Here is a 24,843-nt window from a genome sequence, read left to right as displayed (position 1 = left end):
GGGAAGGGTCAAGTCCCCTACCCTTGGTGACTTAGGAATTGTCCACCTCGGCATGCGAGGACCCATTCCAGGGGACTGGGTGGATGAGACCAATCTAAGGTTCAACAGAGTTGAAGGTGGGTCAGCATCGTGTTGTGGGACACGTAGAGTTCGACAAAGACACAGAAGACGCCATGGTCACCTATTGCATCTATCTCCAGACATCTAGAATTGTCTGGCTGCAAATAGATCAGGATGAGAGAATGAGGCTGACGATGAGCAAATCTGCCTCACTCTCATGCAATTCACACACAAGTTGTGTTCATCATCTTCCTATCATCTGCCATCCTTCATCTATCTGTCACAAGTCCTGTAGCGTTGGGAAAGCGACATAGCAGCGGGTGTGGGTTCACTGGGAGCTGTAGCCGTGAATCTGCTCAGGCCATACCGTCGTTTTCCACGGGAAGGAAGAAGTGGAATTCGGCACCCCCACCCCCACTGAGCAGCCCTGTACAGGACCACACTGCTCACCTCCCTCGTATGAGGAAGGGGCTAGAAAAGGTGCCCTAAACATTGTCTGCTTCACCTCCCTGGCCAGAGGGTGCAACTGGTAGGGATCCTATCAACTCAAAAAAGAAAGGAAAGGTGACATCAGTCACCGTTGGCACATGAAATCTTTGCACCCTTATGGGCAATGCCACAGCTGACAGACCTGAAAGAAGCCTTGCTATTGTCGGGAGAGAGCTGGCGAGGTACAACGTCCAGCTCACTGCCCTCAGTGAGGCTCATCTATCTGAGGAGGGTCAGCTCAAGGGCATGGGACAAGTTATACAACCTTTTGGAGTGGACATGGAAAAGAAGAATGGTGTGAAGCTGGCGTAAGCTTTTCTGTCATGAACCAGGTAGCCAGTAGGTTAAACTTGCTTTTCCAAGGGTGCTAAAGATGGTCTGATGGTGCTTAAACTTCCTGCAACAGGCAGTCAATTCTGATCAATGTGTATGGCCCCACCATGACCAACCCTGATGGAGACAAGGATAAATACTATGATGACCTCCAATCCGTGGTTGCTGCTGTACCAAAATCAGACAAACTAATCATTCTTGGTGACTTCAATGCAAGAGTTGGAGCAGATTGAGAGGCATTGGAGGGGTCAACAGAAAAGATGGGTTTGGCAGTTGTAACAACAATGGTCTTCTCTTGATGAAGATGTGCACCGAGCATGAGCTCTTAACCCCCACCACAGTTTTCTGCCTCCCTAATCGCAACAATAAGTCTTAGATGCACTCCCATTCTACGCACTGGCATCTAATAGGCTATATCATCACCAGGCAGAGGGGTAGACAGGATGTGGGTGTAATGAAAGCCATGTGCTGCAATGACTGCATTGGGAAGATAGAGCCTTGGTTTAACGTTTCATGGCACCCCTGGAAGTGCAGCACTCCAGCAGTACTGCACTGGAGTCACAATGTAGCTTATAGGCTTAAGTTGCACAAATTTCTGGAGAAAAAGGGGGAACTGGAGGAGACATACCTGTACGATGCATCATGTCGATCCCAATTGTTAAGGAGCGGCTCACCATGAAACTACGCTGGTCTACCATCTTGTGGTGGAACCTTTCATCCCAGTGAGCTGTGAATGGAAAGGAAATGCGGTGAATTTTATTGATCTGCTTGCACAGGACTAATGGATTCAAACTAATACCCATGTGTAAACCCTATGGATAGCCACATACGTTTGAAGAACATTGCATTGATGATCATGGCTCCATCGGTTTTCGACAGGTCTTTGGTGACCTCGGGAAGTTTGCCATTGGTGGTTTCTGCTGCCCACTCATTGATGGACTTCAGAGCACCCTTCTTGTCCCTGAAGTTGATCTTGGAAGACTCGTAGTTGTAGTGCTTCTTGCTCTTCTTCACAAAATCCTCGGCGAAGTTGACCGAGGTTGGCCCGTACAGCCGGCTGCCCATCCTCCAGGTCACGTTGCGTGCCGTGGAATTGCTGACTTCAACCAGCAGCTGGGAAAGTGCGGAGTGGAGCTTGTCGTCTTGGACCTTGCTCATGTCAAGCAGCGCCTTGGCCTCGCTGGCGGTTGGGTCCTTGGCGCCGAGCGACACCAGCCCGAGGGAAGAGGCGACCACCACAGGGGAGATCAGGATATTCTCGGAGCCCTTGTCCTTGGCCATGGTGAGGTAGAGGTTCAGGCCCAGCTTGACGCTGCTGTCTGCCAGGGCAGCTGTGTGTTCACTCAGCTTTTCCTCAGCCACTGTGACAACAATCAGGAGGCTAATGGCCACGAGCTTGTTCACCCACATGGTTCTGGTGGACGGTGACAGTGTAATCCTGGAAAGCAAAGAGAAGCAAAGTGTTTACTCAGGGGTTCGAGAACGCTGAATGGCTGACTCCTGTTCCTATACCGCTTCATAACCTCTCAAGACAAGGGCATTGCGGCAATCCCTTGGTCCTGAGCTCCACTCTCAGCCCAGTGCCAAAACACTGATCTGGAGCTCAAATCCATTAAATGTCCAATGTTATGAGGCCAGAGTTTTAACAACTAAATCAAGAGGGCACATTAAAATACAACTGGGACATGGAACCGGTTAATTTTCCTTTACCAAGCCAGACCAGCAGTGCAGAGCTGGCAGTATAACTTGGGTCTGCAAGAGTCTGAAATCAGAGTCTGAATCTGAAACGATGAATCTAGCTCTTCCACAGCCAATACAGGGAATTAGACAAGTTAAAACGAGAAATAGGGATTTAATCCTCACAAGAAAGCAAAATACTGCAGATGTTGGAAACCTGAATGGAAGGTCAGGTGAAAAGCCATCAAACTGAAAAGTTAACTCTTTTCCTCCCTCCACAGGTGCTGCCTGACCTGTTGAACATTTCCAGCATTTTCTGTTTTTATTGCAGATTAAATCGGCATGGGTGATGTCCTTCAGATGGAGACACCCACGTTATTAAACCTTATTGTACTGAGGGAGACATTAACTGCTTGTGTTGAGTAACTGCTGTTTTCTTTCTGTTGAGCCCTGGAAGGAGGTGTGTGTGTATGCATGTACCTGTCGTGTGCATGCGTATGTACATGTGTGTGCAAGTATGTGCGTGTATATATCTGCGTATGTTTATATGTGCATGTATGTGTACAACAACAACAACTTTCATTTATGTAACACCTTGAATATAATAAAATATACCAAGCCTCTTGATAGGAGCACTCTGGAACAAAATTTTTCACCGAGTCGAGTGCGATATTAGGCCAAAATAATCAAAAGCTCGGTCAAAACTATAGGTTTTAAGGAGGGACCCTTAAAAGGAGGAGAGTGAGATAGAGAGGCGGAGATGTTTAGGGAGGGAATTCCAGAGCATCAGACCCAGGCAATTGAAGGCACAGCCACCAACGATGATGCAATTAAAGTTGGGGATGATCAAGAGGCTGAAGTTGATGATGATCGGAGGACTGTGGAGCTGCAGGAGATTACAGAAATCAGAAAGCGTTTGAAAGTAAAGATTTGAAACTAAGGATGGGGGTTTTAAAATTGAGGTGTTGTTTGATTGGGAACGAATGTGGAGCACAGGGGAAATGGGTGAACAGGACTTGGTGCAAGTTTTATGTAAGTGTATGTTTATGTGTATATGTGCGTGCACACACACACGAGTGTGCGCACATACATGTGCGTTTACATACAGCAGAGCAGAATGGGGTTGCCTGTTCTTTTCCAATGAAAGGGCTGTCCAGACTATGGATAAAGGGTGACCACTTTCGATGAGCTCCCAAAAGACGATCTGTAACCATGGAGATTTCCAAGCAAGCTGCCTTCAGGAGAAGGGAGGAGGAGAGAATGAAATTTAAATAAGGAAACTCTGAGCAGTACAAGAAAACCTATTTCGGATTCGTGGATTTTCAAACACTGCTTGAGACAGGCACCTCTGACAAATCAACACAGCAGCTTTCTCTAGTGTCAGCAAGTGAGGGCTTAGCACTGGCCTCACACAACTTTCTGTACAGCTTCCTAAACCTCCTCAAACTGAGCATCTCGCTACGTGGCAAAGCCCTCAGCTGGAGGGGAGGGTCCTTGAGCTCCCTTGTGTCTCATAGGGTTCCTGGAAATCTGGATCCAATTTGTTCAGCTCCAGGATCACCGTTACAATCAGGCCACAAAGCTGCATCAGTCAAAAAGACAGCAGCAACTCGTGATTGTACACGATTTACTAGATAACTATCATGCTGGGCGGGCAGCAAGCGGCCACACGGAGGGACACACACGTGCTTTGCTTTCAAATTCCTTCCTCTCCATCTCCCCCAATCGCAATTTTCTCACCTCATCTCTCTGACTCCTCACTGACTTGTGCTCGAACTCAGTACCGCCCCAAAGTGGCTGTGCCCAGTCTCTTGGTCAATATTTATCCCTTAACCAATGTCACTAAACAAGAGGCCATTTGGTCATTATCTCATTGTTCTTCATAGGATTTTACTTTCTTGATGTTAACGCAGAGCCCGCTGGGGGAGGCGAGGGAAAACATCCCAGAACAGCTGTTCTAGGAGACCCCACATTTCAACAGGTTCATTCAAGTTTCACCAACCGTAACATTTCATTGTAACAAAATCTCTTTGAATGAGTTCGTGGAGATGCAACAGTAAAAGAGTACCGATTATTCATCCATGGAATGTGGGCTTCGCTGGCTGGGCCAGCATTTATTGCCCATCCCTAATTGCCCTTGAGAAGGTGGTGGGTGAGCTGCCTTCTTGAACCGCTGCAGTCCATGTGGTGTAGGTACACCCACAGTGCTGTTAGGAAGGGAGTTCCAGCATTTTGACCCAGCGACAGTAAAGGAACGGCGATATATTTCCGAGTCAGGATGGTGAGTGACTTGGAGGGGAACTTCCAGGTGGCGGTGTTCCCATGTGTCTGCCTTTGTCTTTGAGTGGTAGTGATTGTGGGTTTGGAAGGTGCTGTCTAAGGAGCCTTGGTGGGTTGGTGCAGTGCATCTTGTAGATGGTACACTCTGCTGCTACTGTGCGTCGGTGGTGGAGGGAGTGGATGTTTGTGGATGGGGTGTCAATCAAATGGGCTGCTTTGTCCTGGTTGGTGTCAAGCTTCTTGAGTGTTGTGGGAGCTGCCCTCATCCAGGCAAGTGGAGAGTATTCCATCACACTCCCGACTCGTGCCTTATAGATGGTGGACAGGCTTTGGTGGTCAGCAGGTAAGTTACTTGCTGCAAGAATCCTCACCTCTGACCTGCTCTTGTAGCTAGTGTATTTATATAGCTAGTTCAGTTACGGTTCCCGCCAGTGGTGACTCTGCAGGATGCGTGTGATTCAGCAATGGTGATGCCATTGAATGTCAAATGGAGATGGTTAGATTTTCTCTTGTTGGAGACGTTCATGTGCCACACAAATGCCAGACAATCTATTACTTGCCACTCATCAGCCCAACCCTGAATATTGTCCAGTTCTTGCTGCATGTGGGAACAGATTGCTGCAGTATCTGAGGAGCTGTGAATGGTACAATCGTCAGCGAACAACCCCACTTCTGACCTTATGATGGAAGGAAGGTCATTGATGAAGCAGCTGAAGATGGTTGGGCCGAGGACACTACCCTGAGGAACTCCTGCAGTGATGTCCTGGAGCTGAGATAATTGACCTCCTACAACCACAACCATCTTCCTTTGTGCTAGGTATGTCTTCAACCAGTGGAATGTTTTCCCCTGAATCCCATTAACTCCAGTTTTGCTGGGGCTCCTTGATGCCACACTCGGTCAAATGCTGCATTGATGTCAAGGGCAGTCACTCTAACCTCATCTCTTTTGGGTGTAACAGGGCTCTTTAAACAGAGGGTCTGCCGAGTAGGGAAATTTCCTGACTCGAGCTACCCACCTCGGCTGCAAAAATCCGGCCCATTGCCCCTATAAGGAGGCCTTGCCAGTGGCACCAGTGGTGGTCACTCCGCCAATACTGTCATTGGCAGTTGCATCTGCACAGGCAGATTGGTGAGGACGAGGCCAGGTATGTTTTCCCCTCAAGTTGATTCTCTCACCACCTGTCAGAAGGTGAGTCTGGCAGATATGAGCCAAAGGACTCGGCCAGCTCGGTCAGTAGTGGTGCTACCAATGCACTCTTGGTGATGGACATTGAAGTCCCTGACCCAGAGTATATTCTGTGCCCTTGCCACCCTCAGTGCTTCCTCCAAGTGGAGTCCAACATGGAGAAGTACTAATTCATCAACTGAGGGAGGACAGTACGTGGTAATCAGCGGGAGGTTTCCTTGCCTATGTTTGACCTGATGTCATGAGGCTTCATGGGGTCCAGAGCCGAGGTTGACAAATCCTAGGGCAACTCCCTCCCGATCGTATCCCACTGTGCCGCCACCTCTGGTGGATCTGTCCTGCCGGTGGGACAGGGCATACCCAGGGATAGTGATGATGGTGTCTGGGACATGATCTGTGAGGTATGATTCCCTCATTCCGACTGTCAGCTGCGGGGGCAGCTCTCCCAACTTTGGCACAAGCCTCCAGATGTTAGTGAAGAGGGCTTTGCAGTGTTGGTTTTGTCATGTCCAGTCCAATGCCTAGGTCGATGCTGGGCTGTCTGCCTGGTCTTATTTATTATAGCTTTGAGTAGTATCTTGCTAAAACTGAGTGGCTTGTGAGGCCATTTCTGAGGACAGTTAAAAGTCAACCATATTGCATTGCGATCAAGCCTTTCATGATGAGAGGATATCCTAAAGGGCATGATAGCTAATTAATGGCTTTTGAAGGGCAGTGTTGTAACCTGGAGTAACATGGCACAGCAAAGCTCCCCAATGAGCCTTGTGATAAATGGTCAGATAATCTATTTGAAGTGTTTGTATCTTTGTCCCCCCCAATCACAGTCCTCAGTGGAAACCCACACACTAGGTTGGGGCAGGCGGTGGTGTGGTGGTAAGATCATGGACTAGTAGTTCCAGAGGCGCGGGCAAGTGCTCTGGGAATATGGGTTCGAACCTCCCTATGCCAACCGGTGGAGTTTAAATGCAAGTTATAAAATCTGGAATTGAAAGCTAGTCCCAACTATCATTGATTGTTGTAAAAACCCATGCCCTTGTCGCTAATGCCTTTGCAGGGAGGAAATCTGTCATCTGCCCACTTGTGACTCCAGACCCGCGGCAATGTGGTTGACTCTCTGAAATGGCCGAGCAAGCCACTCACTTCAAGGGCAATTAGGGATGGGCAACAAACGCTGACCTTGCCAGCGACACCCACATCCCATGAAAGAGAGGAAATCCTCGGGGCTTGCTAACTATGGTCGGATGTATTCCTACATCACATGATCTCCCACCCCCCTACGCTTGCCACTGGTCACCCGGTGAGCACATCCTGAGAGGGACCCCCCTTCCCACAGCAACAGATGCTTTACTAAGCAATTGGATGGATCCCAACTGTCAGAAGAGCCTTTTCTCCCCATCTCCATTATAACTGTAAAGAAAATGGGAAGAAAATGTTTAATGCCCCTTAAGGTTTTTCGCCCTAGTTGCTCACAGACGTGGTCTGGAAACTCAGACCCGGTGAGCTGGCAACCCTAGACAATAATTTGGCCACACCCAAATGCAGTAGGGTACGTTTTTTGCCTTTAACAATTTTAAACAAAAACACAACCCAGGATGTACAGCTGTCTCAGGGGAAGAGGAATCATTTAAAATAAACTGCAACAGTTTTAGCGAGGCATTGGGAAGTTCAGCCAACAAGCTCTCCTCTGCTCCTTGGGGAGAAGTTAGCTTTACAATTCAATCTCTTCCCATTTCCTGATCAGGATAATTGCTTTAACCGGTGTAATGACTGCTGCCTTTGTTTCAGTAGCTGCGACGGAGGAGTATGACGATAAGGACTTGCATTTGTATAGTGCCTTTACTGTAGTAAAACGCCTCAAGGTGCCTCACCGACGTGTAATCAGAACAAATTTGACAGGATTTACGGAGATATTAGAACCGAGGGCTCATAAGTCTGGTCAAAGAGATAGCTTTTAAGGAGTGTCTTAAAGGAGGACAGGGAATTAAGAGAGCGGGAGAGGTTTAGTGAGCGGATTCCTTAGGGCGTATATGGCGAGGGGCCACTCATTGTGGAGCCATTAAAACCGGGATGTGCCAAAGGCCATAATTGGTGGAGCACAGAGATCTTGGAGGGAATAACAGAGATAGGGAGGGGCGAGGCCGCACAGCGATTGGAAAACACAGATGAGAATCTTAAAACCCAATCGTGATTTGTTTTCCCCTCTTTATCTCTGGGGACTGAAGAATGCATTGCCTTAGCAGGTACACATACACCTCAATGCCTACGTGACTCTCAAACGGCTTGAGTTTTAAATGCAACATTCCCCACAGCAGGGGCCTCAGGCTGTGGAATGCGACATGAGACAGAGAACAGAATGACTTCACGTTCGGGCAGCAGCGCATTCTTTCCCTGCACGCAAATGAAAAGTCCTGCCTGCATTCCTTCCCTGAAAAATCACTGTCTCGCGGAAATGAGATTCCGAGCGCACAGAGCTGTTCTGGTCCCTGTCTCACATCGACGAGAAACCATAAAGATTTGGGGAAAAAAATACATTGACATTCTTCCAAAAAAAAAATCACAAGAAATATCAGAGGGTCTAACCTTGCAACTTTTTCAAAGTGATGTCAACTTTTGCCTTTGTCATTCTGAAAGAAAATAAACAAATCAAGCACAGGATCATTTCCCCCCAGCTGCAGGACTTTGAAGAGAATGGGAATGTGTGTGTGCCCGGAATGGTTTTAGTGAGGTGGGCGAACAGATTTTTCTCTGCCTGAATTTTTAAATAATCCTGGTTTAAGGCTGAAGAGTTTTTTTTTTACACAGCCCAGCAATCACCAAATGAGGAGAAGTTAGGGGGCGGAGGAAAGGGAAGACATCAGCCAATGACTTTTGCCAGAGTTGACAAATTCTTCCAGAGTTCTGGAAATTTCCTTACCCGATTCCCCCAAACCACCTCCGCCCCCCCATCTCCTGTCTAAAATGATAGATCTCTTAATTTAGACCATGAACGACATGATTCTGGTCAACAGGACACCAGCAGCAACTAAAAAAAAAGATAAAGTTAACGAGAAGTTTTAGCACTTAACCGAGCGAGAAGTTTGTAAGTTTAAATTTGAAGAGGTGATTGGCCGAAATGTGCCCACATCCTTTGCCAGCGAATTGCTCCCTTTGTTGTAAAGTCATCTTTGTCCCTCCGTTTGCCTCCCCTTCCCTCCAGGGGATCAAAATCAAACATTTTGGACGAAGCACTTTTTCGGGAAGGCTTTGGGGAGCATCGGAAACATAAACAGAACACGGATTTATTTTTTTAAAAAAAGATTCATGCTGGGTGCCAGCGCAGATGAGGCACAGAAGACAAATGGAATACAGCAGTTAGGTACTTGCTAATTATTTACAACCACAGTCAATTGTTAATCTGCAGCAAACAAGTTGGTACAAAGAAATGTCTCAGCAAAGATGAACATTTACATCGCTACAGGCTGTGCTTTAAAATACAACAAGCTTTTTAAAATAATTACACAATTACTTTCTTTTGCCCAGCTTAAACATTTTTTTTCCTCTAAAAGTTGTTGAAGTTCCATGTAGCAACAGGGTCAGTTTGACCAACCCTAGACCATCCCTGACAGAACAGCGTCAGAAGTTTTGCAAACTTTTCTGATGTCCCATAACTTTCCAAGCTAAATGGCTTGAGGTAACTGGACAGTGGGCAGCAGTACCCTCTCTGTCTGATCCACTGCATTGCATTGTTGTGCAACCATTGCTTCTTCAGAAATCCCTCACCTGCTTTTTACCTGGGAATTCCCTGGTCCTCTCGGCTGTCCGGCCAAAGCCCTGATTGCCGCTCTCTGACGGAAAGTTCTAGAAAGCTGAATTCACAAGGCTGCTTTGCAAGATTATTTAAAGGCTGAACTCCGAACTTGGCAAGTCTGGGATGTGATACCTCCCACTGCAGCTGGGAGGTTTCCGCTGGGTCTATAAGACCACCCTATTCCACACTTTCACCTCTTTTCTATTTTACCTTAGTTCTGTTGAAGAGTCATACGGATTCGAAACGGTAACTGTGTCCCTCTCCGCAGAAGCTGTCAGACCTGCTGAGTTTTTCCAGGTATTTTTATTTTTATTTCTGTTCCATGCTTAGTTGCTTAAACACACCAAGCCCACAGTCCATACCATACAGAAGAACCATGCAGGCGGGTAGCATCCCTATTGGTAATGTAGGAACGTGGATACAGGCAGTTAATACTGCATGCCTTACCTAAAATAGCAAACAGATGTCACTAAAGGATGTAAATGTTTTTGAAGCAGTTCAGAGAAGGTTTGCTAAACTAATACCAGGAGTGAAACAAAAACAGAAGATGCTGGAAAAACTCAGCAGGCCTAACAGCATCTGTAGAGATACGGACTCAAAACATTAACTCTGTTTTCTTTTCTCTCCACAGACGCTGTTAGACCTGATGAGTTTTTCCCAGCATTTTCTGTTTTTGTTTCAGATTTCCAGCATCTGCAGTATTTTGCATTTATAATACCAGGAGTGGGAGTGTTGCCTTTTAAGGAAAGCTTGGACAGGCTAGGCTTGTATCCGCTGGAGTTGACTTGATTGACACATATAATATCCTGAGGGGTCTTGACAGGGTGGATGTGGAGAAGCTGTTTCGTCTTGTGGGAGAATCTAGAACTAGGGGGTCATTGTTTAAAAAAAAGGGCGTCACTCATTTAAATAAAATGAGATGAGAAAAAAAATTCTCTCTGAGGGTTGTGAGCCTTTGGAACTCTCTTCCTCAAAAGGCAGTGGAAGCAGAGTCTTTGAATGTTTTCAAGGCAGAGCTAGATAGATTCTTGATAAACAAGGGGGTGAAAGGTTACTGGGGGTAGGTGGGAGGTGACAGTCAGATCAGACATGATCTTATGAATGGCTGGGCAGGCTCGAAGGGCCGAATGGCCTACTCCTGCTCCTAACTAGTATGTTTATACAACAAATTTCATTTCTAACATTTAACGCCCCAAACTTGACAGGAACAAGTCAGACAAAATTTGACACGGAATCACATAAGCAGGTCCTAGTACGGCTTGATCAGAGAGGTAGGTTTTAAGAACCATCTGAATGGCAGTGAGAGATGTAGAGAGGCGGAGAGGTTTAGGGAGGGAATTCCAGAGCTTAGGGCCCAGGCAGCTGAAGGCCAATGGTGGAATGGAGGAAATCTTGGTAGTGCAGGAAATCTGATTCGGAGGAGCGCAGAGATCTCTGAGGGTTGTGGGCTTTTGAAGAGGCTACAGAGAGAGGGCAGGGTGAGGCACGGAAGGGTTTAAATGCAAGGATGAAAATTATAAAATCGAAGTGTTGCCAAAAAAGGAGTCAGTGTAACCAAAAACAAAAAAATGCTGGAAAAACTCAGCAGGTCTGACAGAATCTGGAGAGAAAGACAGAGTTAACCTTTTGAGTCCGTATGGTTCTCCTTCAGAGCTCTGAGCTCACCTCTTAACCATTCTCCAATTCACTGGAAATGGTACCAATATCTTTTCAACTTCTCAACTTTTGAATCTGAGTGAAAGTCTCTCTCTGTCGACCATAAAGATCCCACTTGACATGGGCTTGGGACAGTCTCAATGATAAAGAGAAGAAAGGACTTGCGTTTAGAGAGAGCCTTTTATGAACTCAGAACGTCCCAGAATAGCTTTACAGCCGGTGAATTATTTTGGAAGTACAGTCTCTGTTGCAGGTTTCACGGCAACCAGGTTGTACATGTGGTAGGGCAAAGCAATGGGGAGTACACAAGGAGATAGAGACACAAAACTGAGAGGTGATTACAGGGTTCAAGAGGACACTGAATATATAAAACAACATACACACTGAATGTACATGGTATCACATTTCCACATACATTAACATACTACAGGTGCAAACACAACAAATGCATACGCCACAAAGTGGCACATTGATATAATGCATATATACTTCACATACAGTAGGGGGTTGAACCTATAATCCTGGTTGGCACTACCTCAGCACCAGTACTGAGGGATTGCTGCTCTGTTAAAGGTACTCGTCTTTCAGGTGAGTTAAACCAAGGCCCTGTCTGCTCCCTCATGGTGGATGCAAAAGATCCCATGGAACTTTGCAAATGTTTTGCCGTGCCACTTTGCCGATATCTATATTTCAGCCAACATCACTAAGAACAGTTTATCGGGTCATTTATTTCACTGTGTGCTGTGTGTTAATTGGCTGCCGTTTCTCTTGTATTGCAATGGCGGCTACACTTCGAAAGTACTTAATTGGCTGGGAAGCACTTTGGGACATCCTGAGGTTGTGAAAGGCGCTATAGAAATGAAAGTCTTTCCTGGATTAAACCGTTTCTGTGGGCGGAAATTGTTCCCATATTTGCACTGAGTGCGGCAGTGGGGGTGAAAAGAACACGTTTTACCCGCCGGCCGCAATGGCGGGTTTTCATTGTATTGTCCCTTTCCCCTCCGCCCCTCATAAATTATGCAGTCAGAGGAAACCTGGTCACCGGTGGGTGACCTCTGATTGGCTCGCCACGCCATTACCTCATCGCTTCCTCAGGTCAGGCGCCATGTTTAAAATTCACACTTCTCAATGCCTGCAGCCCAGGGCTGCTCTGGTGAAGACATGGCCCCAAAAGCCAAGAAAGCGCAGCCCCCCGATTCAGTGACGCATCCCCGGGACGCCTTCTGGATGCCGTGGAGGCCCTTTCGGTTGACTGCTCGTTGCCATGGAGATCTAGGTACCACGTGTGTGCAGTCGATGGCACCCTGCACCTGTGGAAAACCAGAGATCTGCGCACATCCCAGTGCTCCTGCTTCCTGGCTTTCCTGATCCTGGGTGAAATGCACAAAGTTGTGTGCCTTCACGAAGCTGGTGTCTGTGACCTCCTGGATACACTTGTGCACGGAGGCTTTCGAGATCCTGCACAGGCCACCCTGTGGAGCCCTGGGAGGAGCCACCAGTGTAAAAATTGAGCACCACGGTCACTTTCACAGCCACGGGCAGTGGATGCCCTCCATGTCCCTGTGGTGCCAATCCTGCAGCAGGTGGCAGATGTGACTGACCAGTTCCCTAGACATGCGCAGTCTTCAGTGACACTGGTTCTCAGTCGTCTGCAGGAATGACAGGCGCCGTCTATTGTCCCGGGTCTAGCGAAGTGTCTACGGGCGACGGCTCTCTGTGGATCTCCAGCTGCGTGTACAGCAGATCCTGCTGCCCCTTCATCTTGAGGGAGATTCTCCTCCCTTTGCCAAGCCAGACGCCTCCGCCGCTCTCTTCCTCTTCTTCTCTGCTCCCTGTCAGCCATGAGGCAGATCATAAATCACCAGACTCCATGATCCTGATGTTCTCCTCCAGCAGGATCAAAGGGAGAGGCACGGGATTAGGTGTCCAAAGAACCTCTCTTGGTTAAGCCTGAAGGCCCCTTCACACATGCAGGAGAGTGCTGGCTCCCACTTGTCTGGCCAGTGTGTAGTGCGCTCATTGGCTGTCTGAAACCCCATCCACCTCCGCCCCACTCCACCTGACCGATTGGCAGCAGCTTTGCCCACTGGACTGCCCGCTGTGCCCTCAGCTCAGGCACAGACATTCTCCTAACCCGCACTGCAAGGCTGCCCTGTTAGCTTGAACCATGGGGGAGACTGGTCCAAACCTGAATAAAGACATTGCAGGGGCTGTGAGCGTCTCCACCAGTGACTGCACCATGTCCGCCTTTCACAAGGGGATTGTACAACTTACCCAGTCGCCAATTGTTCTGCTGCCCCCTAAAACACACATTAATTTACAGCCTGTGCCCGAGGGGTGAAAAGCTCTGGAGCATTTGGTGACACTTTCATGCTTTTGCGTTTCTTGACTGGGCAGAAAAACATCACAGGCCCCGACCCCGAGCCTGTCAATGGAGCTGCAGCTGAACGGTCTCAGCCGGGGGCGAATGGTCACTTTTAACAAACTTTTCCAAGTGCGTGGCTGCTTCCCTCAGGCTCCATCCCCATCCCCACCCCACTCCCTGGCATGTCCTTGTGTACATCCTTCAGACAGTCTGAGCTGCCTTCCCTCACCCCGCCGGCCCTGGCCTGACCCGGGCTGGAGCCCTTTGCCCATGGCACCGCACTGAAAACCAGCCGGGGCAAAGCGACTTGCCCGTGACTCCCTGCGAGTGCGCGGCGCCTCTTCCTTGACGTCCTACAGGGTGATGCTCGCGAGCTCTGCGCAAGGTCGTGTGGCGCTCACCTCCGCATTCCCCTCAAGGTTCAGATCGGTAGGTGCATGCCTTTTAAAGGCTGCTCTGAAATCACGCCGACGTGGGTGGGGAATTTGACGTGGGGGGGTTGGTGGGGGCGACTCGGACGAGCGGGGCTTCTAGTGAGATGCTGAAGTATTGAAACTCGGTTCCCGATGTGCGGCAGCGGGAAACGTGGCCGCCATCGACAGGCGGAGCGGACGATCGCAAACCGGTTTCACAATGGCATGAAATCGGCTTTTGGCCTTCTCGCCATATTGTGCGCTCACGCCCACCAACGGGACCGGACGCTTCTGCCCCGTGAGTCCAACAAAAATCACACATCACGTTGGGAAAGTATCTGATCAGATTTTAAAATGTTTCTTTTAAAGTTGACTTATGCTCCCAGCACCCTCTCCCTGAAATTAAGAAAATGCAGTTTGCAGTATTCAGGACCCAGGAGGCACTAAGACCTGGATGTCGTTCCAATGGGATTTAAGTCTTGTCTCGTCATTGGGAGAGAGCAGAAATGAAAGAAGGCTTTGCGGTTTTGTAGAGTTTGGTGCTTTTAAAGTTTCATGAAGCAATATATGTTTCCCTCAATGTTACGTGTGTTAATCACAAGTATTTGACTGCGAACTTACACACATCCTCAAAACATTAATGAATTACTCTGAAGTTTTAAGTCAAAGTTGGACGTTTGATTGTCAAAGATGGTCATCCCTTTAATGTTTAAGTTTGTAACTGAATTGGACAGTTCAGGTTGAGATAAAATCAATTTTTACTGGCCATGTTTCAGCTATTGACCGAGGACAGTTTTGCCCTGTTCTGAAAAAGTTTTGCGATCTTTTCTGAATCACAGTAGCTCTCTGTCTCCCTCCCCCATCCTGACCTGTGCCACGTAGCTGAAACTGGAGCTGGATGCAGGCAAACTGAAATCCCCTCCCCTCCCTCCCCACCCCCCACACTTTAAGTTGCACAGCCCGCCCTGCTCATGCTGCTAAACCCACTGCGATTTCTTTCGCTAGCTTGACAGCAAAGGTCCGGCTGCCATTTTCCCAAGCTCTGGAATTCCCTCGCCAAAGGGAAAAAAAAAAATTGTTCCAGCCCATTTTACAACCCCAGGGTGTCCCAAAGTCCTTTACAAGTAATTAAGCACTTTGGAAGTGATGCTACTGTTGCAATATAGGGAAATGTGATAACCAATTTGTGCACAGCAAGCTCCCATCAGTAACAATGAGAAAAATGAGCAATCACTCTGTCTATGGTGACACTGGTTGAGTACATAATATGTAGAAACACATGCATGTGTATACCAACACTACGGGGGTCACACAATAACCCTGAAGATATTGCAATCTAGTTTATTTTTTTGAGCTAATCTCCAAACACTAAAGCCAATTTAATTTTCTGTTATTCATTTATGGGATGTGGGCTTCACTGGCTGGGCCAGCATTTATTGCCCATCCCTAGTTGCCCTTGAGAAGGTGGCGGTGAGCTGCCTTCTTGAGCCGCTGCAGTCCATGTGGTGTAGGGACACCCACAGTACCGTTAGGGAGGGAGTTCCAGGATTTTGATCCAGCGATAGTGAAGGAACGGTGATATATTTCCAAGTCAGGATGGTGAGTGGCTCGGAAGGGAACTTCCAGGTGGTGGTGTTCCCATGTGTCTGCTGCCCTTGTCCTTCTAGATGGTAGTGGCGGGTTTGGAGGAAGGAGCCTTGGTGAATTCCTGCAGTGCATCTTGTAGATGGTACACACTGCTGCTACTGTTTGTTGGTGGTGGAGGGAGTGAATGTTTGTGGATGTGGTGCCAATCAAGCGGGGTTGCTTTGTCCTGGATGGTGTCAATTTTCTTGAGTGTTGTGAGAGCTGCACTCACCCAGGCAAGTGGGAAGTATTCCATCACACTCCTGACTTGTGCCTTGTAGATGGCGGACAGGCTTTGGGGAGTCAGGAAGTGAGTTACTCGTTGCAGGGTTCCTAGCCTCTCACCTTAACTGAATAGAGTACAGAGTGAGACTTAATTCCGGGATATCTTTGGGAGTGAATTTACCTCACCCTGAACATTTGGGATTGCTTCGGTGCATTAAATCTTTTAGCCTCGTCACACCCGCCTCAATAAAATCATTCCATTACTTGAGGGAACAGCCATTCTGTGATTGCTTGGTGTCCGATTTAATTTGGCAAAGTCTCCGTGATGTTAGGTACTGTTTTCCCTCTCCTCTTTTAGGGAAATGATTCAATGTGTTTGGAGAGTTTCAGGGCGAGAATCTGAGCAGGTTAGCACCCATTTCTGTGGGTGCTCTGAGTGGACGCAGAGTTCCAAAATGGCGTCTGTGGTGCATGTACACTTGTGGGGTGAATCGTGCCAGACAGTTCACAAGGGTCCCCTGGGACGAGGGGGTTGCCCTACGATGAGAGGTTGGTTAAATTGGGCTTATATATTCTCTGGAGTTTAGAAGAATGAGGGAGGCACTCTCATTGAAAGCTATAAAGATCTGAAGGGGTTTGATGGGGAGACGCTGAGAGATTGTTTCCGCTGGTCGGGGAATCTAAAACTCGGGGCCACCGTCTCAGGATAAGGGGCCGATCATTTAGGACTGGGATGGGGAGAATCAAGGGATGTGGGCGGGAGAATGGAATCGAAGCCCAAAACCAGCCATGGTCATATTGAATGGTGGAGCAGGCTCGACAGGCCCTATGGTCTAGCCCTGCTTATAGTGTGTGTTACCTTGTGTGTGTATTGCTGCAGGCATTAGCAGACACTCAGTAGAAGTAGCAGGGCGGCATCATCATGTCAATCAGTGTATAACGCTGATTTGATGCTAGCGTTGCGGTTTTGGAGCTCAGTGTTTCAGTAATGTTCTCCCTTTGAGCTGGAAATGCATCAGTTGCAGAAAGGAGTGCTCCTCCCTACGAGCGCTATTTAAAGAGATTGTCAACCACTTACTGGTTTGTCGCTAGTTGATTGCTTCTGGTTGTTGCTTCAATTCTACAAGTGTTTGGAACCTTCTAGAGTTGGTTAAAGTTGCAGAAGTCTACAGGGAGTGGTGTGGTAGCTGCTAAGGACTTTTTGATGACTTTAGGCAGGGACTTTTGGTTATGTCAATCTGACATGAAAAGAAATCCAAAACTGTCTGTATCAAAACTTTATTCCTTTTTGCTATTTTTAAAATGGACTCTCTGCTGAACAAGAAAAAAAGGCTGCTACAAGTCACATGATCACAGGATTGGCCTTAATTAGAACCATAGAACCATAGAACCATAGAACACTACAGCACAGAAAACAGGCCATTCGGCCCTTCTACTCTGTGCCGAAATATTATTCCGCTAGTCCCATTGACCTGCACCTAGTCCATAACCCTCCAGACCTCTCTCATCCATGTATCTATCCAATTTAATTTAATTCTGGAAGATACCAACAGGAGTGACAAGAACAAAATTATCCTCCTCTCAACATCATGAAATCGCACACCCAATTGTAAGGACATTATAATCACAAAACCAGAGGACTCACAGATCAAAACTTTTTTTGCCTACAGAGCTGTTAACAGACCCATCTCACACCTGGGATTGTCCAGGTCCATTTCAATAGGGGGCCATTGAGGGGACAATGGGTGCCATTTGCATCTTGATAAACTTACCCGTCTAGCAGAGTCAGAAGGTCTGCCTAGGCAATGGGTTCCTGACACAGGAGCCTCAACATGGATAGTAATTCTTTCAAAAGCTAATGGCTAGGACATTATCAGTCCTGAAGTCAAAGGCAGTTCCGGACACTTGGATAAACATTCCATTTGAAATAATTGTGGAGAAAGAAGGTCACATGACTCGTGGCCATTTTTAAACCTCTATATTCCTTTGAGAACTGAGAATGTATTCTTTCACAGGATGTAGGCAACACTGGCGAGGCCAGTATTTATTGCCCATCCCTAATTGCCCTTGAGAAGGTGGCAGTGAGCTGCCCTCTTGAACAGCTGCAGTCCACGTGGTGTAGGAACACCTACAGTTGTTGTTAGGAAGGGAGTTTCAGGATTTTGACAGTGAAAGAATGCCGATATGTTTCCAAGTCAGGATGGTGAGTGCCTTGGAGGGGAAAGTTCAGGCGGTGGTGTTCCCATGTATCTGCCCTTGTCCTTCTAGTGGTGGTGGGTTTGGAAGGTGCTGTCTAAGGAGGCTTGGTGAGTTGCTGCTGTGAGATGATACACACTGCTGCCATTGTGTGTCGGTGGTGGAGAGAGTGAATGTTTGTGGATGGGGTGCCAATCAAGCGGCTGCTTTGTCCTTGGTCCATCGAATACAGTACTGTAGAGAGTGACCGCTGGGAAAAACCAGTAGGACTGGTACCAGGTTTCACCAGTAAACCATGGGATTTGGTCATCAGTTCCCAGCTGGTGGAAATATAGAAATATAGAAAATAGGAACAGGAGTAGGACATTCGGCCCTTTGAGCCTGCTCTGCCTCTTCTCAGTCCTAAATATCCTACCCCGTATCCTGAGACTGTGACCCCTTGTTCTCGGGCCCCCAGCCAGGAGAAACATCATCCCTGCGTCCAGTCTGCCCAACCCTGTCAGAATTTTTTATGTTTCATTGAGATCCCCTCTCATTCTTCTAAACTCCAGTGAATACAGACCTCGCCGGCCCAGTCTCTCCTCATACGACAATCCCGCCATCCCAGGGATCAGGGATCAGTCTGGTGGAAGAGGGGTGTGAACCTGTAGGTTTGGTCTTAGATGGTTGTGGGCCAGTAGTACTGGTCAGAGCCGATGGGCCTGGCACCAGTATTACTAGTCGTGGCATCAGTGCAACTGGCATGGTAGGTGGGGTACCGCCGCTCATACCAGTTGCGAACTGGTCCGAACAGGTTATCTCCCCAGTTCTCTACTATATGGATCGAATGATGCCCATATTATTAACTGCTTTACAACTACTCTCATAAATGTATATTTATTCATATGTCTGTTTACTTATATTTATACTGTGAATATGCCACGATTAAGAGGGTTATATTTAATTAAAAGTGTGCAAAGGTGATCCCCTCCCAGTGTGTGTGTGTGTGTGTGTGTGTGTGGGTGAAGGTGCTGTGGGCTGTGACTCTCATTAACATATTGAGGTAGAGGGGTCATTAAATTTTTAAACACTGTTTCTTTATTTTGGAGAACCAAAGCAAATAATTTACGATATTTACATTCAGAATCTGAAAACTGATTCAGCAAAAAAAAAACAAAAATGCTTTTAGAGAGATGCAAATCCCAAAACGCGACAGCTCACCATCCCCGTGTCACTCTACACCATTGGTTGGTTGGTGTTGCTCTCCTCCTCCTCCCAGTCCAGGCCCCTGATCTTCTCTGTTATATAGTTGTTCACGTGGACTTGCTCCTTGGCCACTTCCTCCGCACTCACTCCTTTTTCTAAAGGTGGCGGGTGCAGCATGCTTCAGCTGGGCGAAAGGAAGGAGAAAATAAATCACAGCTGAAGACTGCAAGCTGAAGGCCGAGCATTCAGCTAGATCGGGGATGACATTTTTAGCAGGCAGTAGAAGGGGCACCTAAGGGAGGCGATGGCGTAGTGGTATTGTCACCGGACTAGTAACCCAGAGACCCAGGGCAATGCTCTGGGGACCCGGGTTCGAATGTGGAATGGTGGCATTTGAATTCAATAAAAATATGAAATTAAAAGTCTAAATACCGTTGTTTATAAAAACCCATCTGGTTCACTAATGTCCTTTAGGGAAGGAACTATGCTGGCCAACATGTCATTCCAGACCCACAGCAATGTGGTCGACTCTTAAATGTCCTTAAGGGCAATTAGGAATGGGCAATAAATGCTGGCTTAGCCAGTGACACCCGCATCTCATGAATGAATGAACAAAGCGATGGGAGAAAACTGTGTTTGCATTATCCTTACCTTTAATGGCGCTCTGCCTAACGGGTGAAAGTGGAGGTTTCACTGGGGTGGGTGAGGTGGTGTCTGGGCACTGTCTGCCATAAGGAGAGCGGCATTTCAGAACCTCCGCACCCCATACAGCGGAAACCAGGGTCTCTACAAACATGGAGCTCGTCCTCGAACATATTACATTGGCCCACTGACACACCGTGAGGACGACACTGCCCTGAGACACACATGTAGGGGAATAATACATGTCAGCCTCAAGTCTGGAAATAATGTACACAGAAGAACCTTTCATGAGCAGATGCTACGTAGATACAGATGATCATCCACCAAAAAGGTGTTTTCTGGAGTCAGGTGGGGTTACTCAGTATGCTGTGAGAAAAATTACCTTTCCATCAACGGGAGAGTAGAACCGGGTGTCTTCATGGGTGTCACTTGCATCTTGATAAACTTACCCCTCTAGCGGGGTCAGAGCCTCAGCCGGGGTAATGGCTTCCTGACCCAGGACCCTCAATCTGGATGGCAACTCTTTCAAAAGCTAATGTAGTAGCTGATGTGGGTGCATCCTCGTGCAGCTGCATCGGTCTGGGGGGGGCGGGGGGGTGTTGCTGGCCAGGGGACACCCACGGCCTGGCTGCCCCATTGAGGCTCTCGTGCTGCAGGGCAAAGCAAAGATGTTGGCTCATTATTCAGACCTCTCTGCGAGGTGGATGCTGCACTGCACCTTTGAAACATAAAATTCATAGTAGGCTATGAAAACAAAGATGTTACCCAGTCGGCAGCTCCTTATTTTTTCCTGCAGGTACAGGTTGGAGTCCTGCACCTTGTCCATTGAGTCCCAGAGGCAGTGGCTTCTCTTTGTGGCCTCCTCCAGGTCACGGGTGAGGTCTTCCACCTTCTGCTTGAGGACTTTGTTCTCTCCCTCCAGCCTCCGGACGCCCCCGTGCGGCCTTTCCCAGCACTCAGGGCCAGCCACCCTTGGTGGAGGGCTGTCCCTTTCGACCTCCATTAACGAGACAGAGGGAGGTGTCTGTCACGTCCTCCGGCTGCATCATGGCCCCTGGAGCTCCGCACACACCCACCAGCCGCTCTGAGAGAGAGCTTCGGAGCTGTTTTCTCCGGGCGCTCGTTGTCTGGGAGTTCTTCTCCTTCTGTCAACATATGAAAATTTGGAGGTTAGGAACGTGGCCATGTCCGGTTGACATACTATTCACAGAAAAGCCCCTGCAGTCCTGTTTAAAGACAAGGTTATCTGTAATGTGAGGAGACAAAATGAGTTGCTGATGGAGAGGGCCTACCCTGGCTGCACTAGTGGCATCAAACACCCTCTTCGGGGTTGGCCTGCTCGGGCCAGGAACTCCATCACAGCTCTCCCGCACACTGCTGTCCATGACATGAGGCAGCAGAAGCCTGCCCCGGTCCTATTTTAGCTCTTACAGCCTCGGGGGCTCTGTGGAGACAGGAGCAATAATTAATCAACTTCTCAGAGGCAGTTCCCAATTTCACAAACTTTTTTTCTTTCTTTTGGAAAAATGTACTTTATTCATAAAAATATCTGAAAGAGCATTACAAAACATTTCTAAATGGCCATCAGAAAAAGTGCAATCATATTCAACTTTTACACAATACAATCAATGAATATTACAGTCATTTCAACATGGTCATTACAGACAGACAGCGCAATGGTATTCAAGTTATCTACATACATCATGTTGCACTCTTGAGGTGCTTCAATACAATTATGCCACATTTAGTATTCACTGCATACATTCCTTGTGAGTCATACAGCCCAAGGGGTCTACAATTCCCAGCACCTTGGAGCACTATAGCAGAACGATCCTTTCCCCATTGTGCCTTTGCGGCGGCTTCCCCAAGCTTTAGTGTGTCCCTCAGCACATAGTCCTGGACTTTGGAATGTGCCAGTCTGCAACACTCGGTTGTAGACAACTCTTTGCACTGGAAGACCCAACAGGTTTCGGGCAGACCAAAGAACGTCTTTCACCGAGTTGATGATCCTCCAGCTGCAGTTGATGTTTGTCTCGGTGTGTGTCCCTGGGAACAGCCCGCAGAGCACAGAGTCCTGTGTCACAGAACTACTCGGGATGAACCTCGACAGAAACCACTGCATCTCTCTCCACACCTTCTTTGCAAAGGCACAATCCACAAGGAGGTGAACAACGGTCTCGTCCCCACCACAGCCACCAATTTCACAAAGGATCAGCCATTACCTCCAAGCAGCATATCCTGCGCTTTAAAGTAAAGATCCCCGGCTCCCCGGAGATGTGCACCCCTGTCATAGTCATCGTGCTTATTTTTGAGGCTGCACCCATGACCTTCTGACCCTGTCACTGAGGCATGGCTGAGACTTTTGAAGGTCATTTAACACATGAGCTCCCTCTGTCTCCCCACACTGACCATCTGCACTCGCTCATCTTTCTCTCCCCACCTCTTCCTGTGCAACGCCTGTATCTGCTGACACCTGGTGTGTATATGGTGCACTGACAGCCTTCGCCATATTGCATTTTGCATGAGGTTCTTTGTGGTAGATTGCTAACTTGTTGCCTCTGCATAGAACTGGAGTTACATATGAACATTTGTATGAACATCTGCAAACGAAGCTCTGATTAAGCCATAACTAGAATATTGTATTCAGTTCTGGTCACCACACTTTAGGGTGAATGTGGGTCTTTGTGAGGTGAATGGCTCCAGGCATGAGGGGATCTTAGCTACAAGGTTAGGCTGGAGAAGCTGGGGTTGTTCTCCTTGGAGCAAAGGAGATCGAGGGGAGATTTGATAGAGGGGGACAAGGTTAGGGCAGGTTTGGATAAGGTAGACGAGGAAAAACTGTTCCCATTAGCTGATGGTACAAGGACTAGAGGACACAGGTTTCATGTTTTGGGCGAGAGATGCAGGGGGGATGTGAGGAAGTGCTTTTTTACACAGCGAGTGGTAATGATCTGAAACTCACCTCCTACAAGGGTGGTAGAAGCGGAGATGAATAATTTCAATAGGAAATTGGATGGTGCCCAAGGAAATAAACTTGCAGGGTTATGGGCTGAAGTGGGGGAGTAGGACTGACTGGATTGTTCTACAGAGAACAAACATGGATTTGATGGACCGAATGGCCTCTGTGCCGCAAATGACTCTTTGACTCTACGGTTGGTCAAAGCGTCCCCCAACATTCACATTGCCTGGGACCTAATGACAAGATACTTCCTGCCCTTCCAAACATCCTGATGCCCTCAGTCCAGGAGATCATCCTGATCATATCTACATTAACTGACAATTCCTGTACCTTCTAATTCCTGTGATCTCCGCCTCAGCCAGGAACAGGTCTTACTCCTTCTAGAAGCCAAATCACCCACTTGGAATAGAAGCTGTCCAATCCTTGAATCCGGTCAAAACCCTGGAACTCCCTCCCTAACAGCACTGTGGGTGTACCTACACCATATGGGCTGCAGCGGCTCAAGAAGGCAGCTCACCACCCGCCTTCTCAAGGGGCAAAAAGGGATGGGCAATAAAGTCTGGCTCAGCCAGCAACGCCCACATCCCGTGAATGAATAAAAAAGAAACTCAGGTGCGTGCCGCAGGACTGACCGATATCGGCATATTACACTAGGGCAGAGGTGTTTCTGATCTGCTCTGACTGGCTCAGAAATAGTCAAACCGATCGACAGTCTTCCATGGGGTTGCCAACCCTTCAGGACTACCCTGGAGTCTCCAGGAATTAAAGATGACGCTCCTGGACACTGCTCAGAGCAAAACCCGGGAACAAGTTCATTTTGGGCATCAAAGAACTTGTGCATTTTTACATTTCACTTTTGTTTAGTGGTCGGGGAACGTTTTGGAGATGCCTGTTTAACTGAGTGAGGTTTAACTTAGAGGAGGGAGGCCACGAAACCACCAGGAGTACGTACAAATAAAGTTGCGAACCTTATTCCTAGGGCCACAGTCAGGCTCCTGACCCCCTTCCTTAATTAGGGTTGGCCAAACTTTCGCCTTCAAAATACCCAAAATTTAGTTTCCATCCGGGATCTCCTGGCTGGGCATTAGTCGGGCACAGGATTCCAACAAGTGGTGAAGGGTTTGGTGGCCTCATTTCCTATTGACCTGAACCAGGCACTTTCCTCATCCCTTGGGCAGGAATACATGAGGGTTGCAGCTCCTGTCTGCTCAGGTTATCCCGTCTCCACCTCTACCTCACTCCCATTACGACTCAAACCTTTAATGCCCGTGCTCCCACTTCTACATGATAGACCCGAGCTCTGTCCCACACAATCTCCTGTCCTACATGACTCACCCTCATCCTCCCTCACCTAGACTAGCTCCCTGACTCTCCCTTCTCCCTAAGGTTTGCCATAGTCTAGTGGAATGTGTGAAGTTCTTTAGACATTAAACAACCAGATGCTGCCAAAATTAAAACTACACAAGCAACAATGGCTTCCTTTTCTTAAAATTGCTTCTTCAGAGTCTAGAAGGCTCCCTCTGCTGTTTTCAAGTGAACAAATTGAACATTGCACTTTTCAAAACACTACTCCCTCCCAATCTTAGTCAATGAGAGGCATAGAGTGTTTCAATGGTTCATCTCCAAAGTGTAAACAATAAACTTAAGCATAGCTTGAACATTCAACTACAGTTGACACTACGATATGGTGACATCGAAACCACTGGATTGCGATTAAATACCCCACAGGTGTCCCTTAGGGAAGGAAACCTGCTGTCAATTGGT

General features: G+C 47.8%; 1 protein-coding gene across 2 annotated transcripts in view; it reads right to left on the bottom strand.

Moving 5' to 3' along the window:
* Positions 1–8,710, bottom strand: part of LOC144682555 (serpin H1-like) — a 525,388-nt gene extending 516,678 nt beyond the window's left edge. For both annotated transcript variants that reach the window (XR_013577072.1, XM_078544989.1), the window contains exons 1-3: positions 8,606–8,710; positions 1,713–2,320; positions 1,511–1,609 (exon numbers count right to left, since the gene is read on the bottom strand). Coding sequence is in view for 1 of the 2 variants with exons in the window: in XM_078544989.1 (XP_078401115.1) it covers positions 1,511–1,609; positions 1,713–2,292 (679 nt within the window). In the remaining variant the exon portion in view is untranslated. The remainder of the gene's footprint in view (positions 1–1,510; positions 1,610–1,712; positions 2,321–8,605) is intronic.
* Between the last annotated feature and the right edge of the window lie 16,133 nt (positions 8,711–24,843).

Source organism: Cetorhinus maximus, chromosome 7 (assembly GCF_964194155.1).
Source record: "Cetorhinus maximus chromosome 7, sCetMax3.hap1.1, whole genome shotgun sequence".
Classification (NCBI taxonomy): domain Eukaryota; kingdom Metazoa; phylum Chordata; class Chondrichthyes; order Lamniformes; family Cetorhinidae; genus Cetorhinus; species Cetorhinus maximus.
The sequence above is the reverse complement of the archived record's forward strand: the minus strand, read 5'-3'. Positions and strand labels throughout refer to the sequence as shown.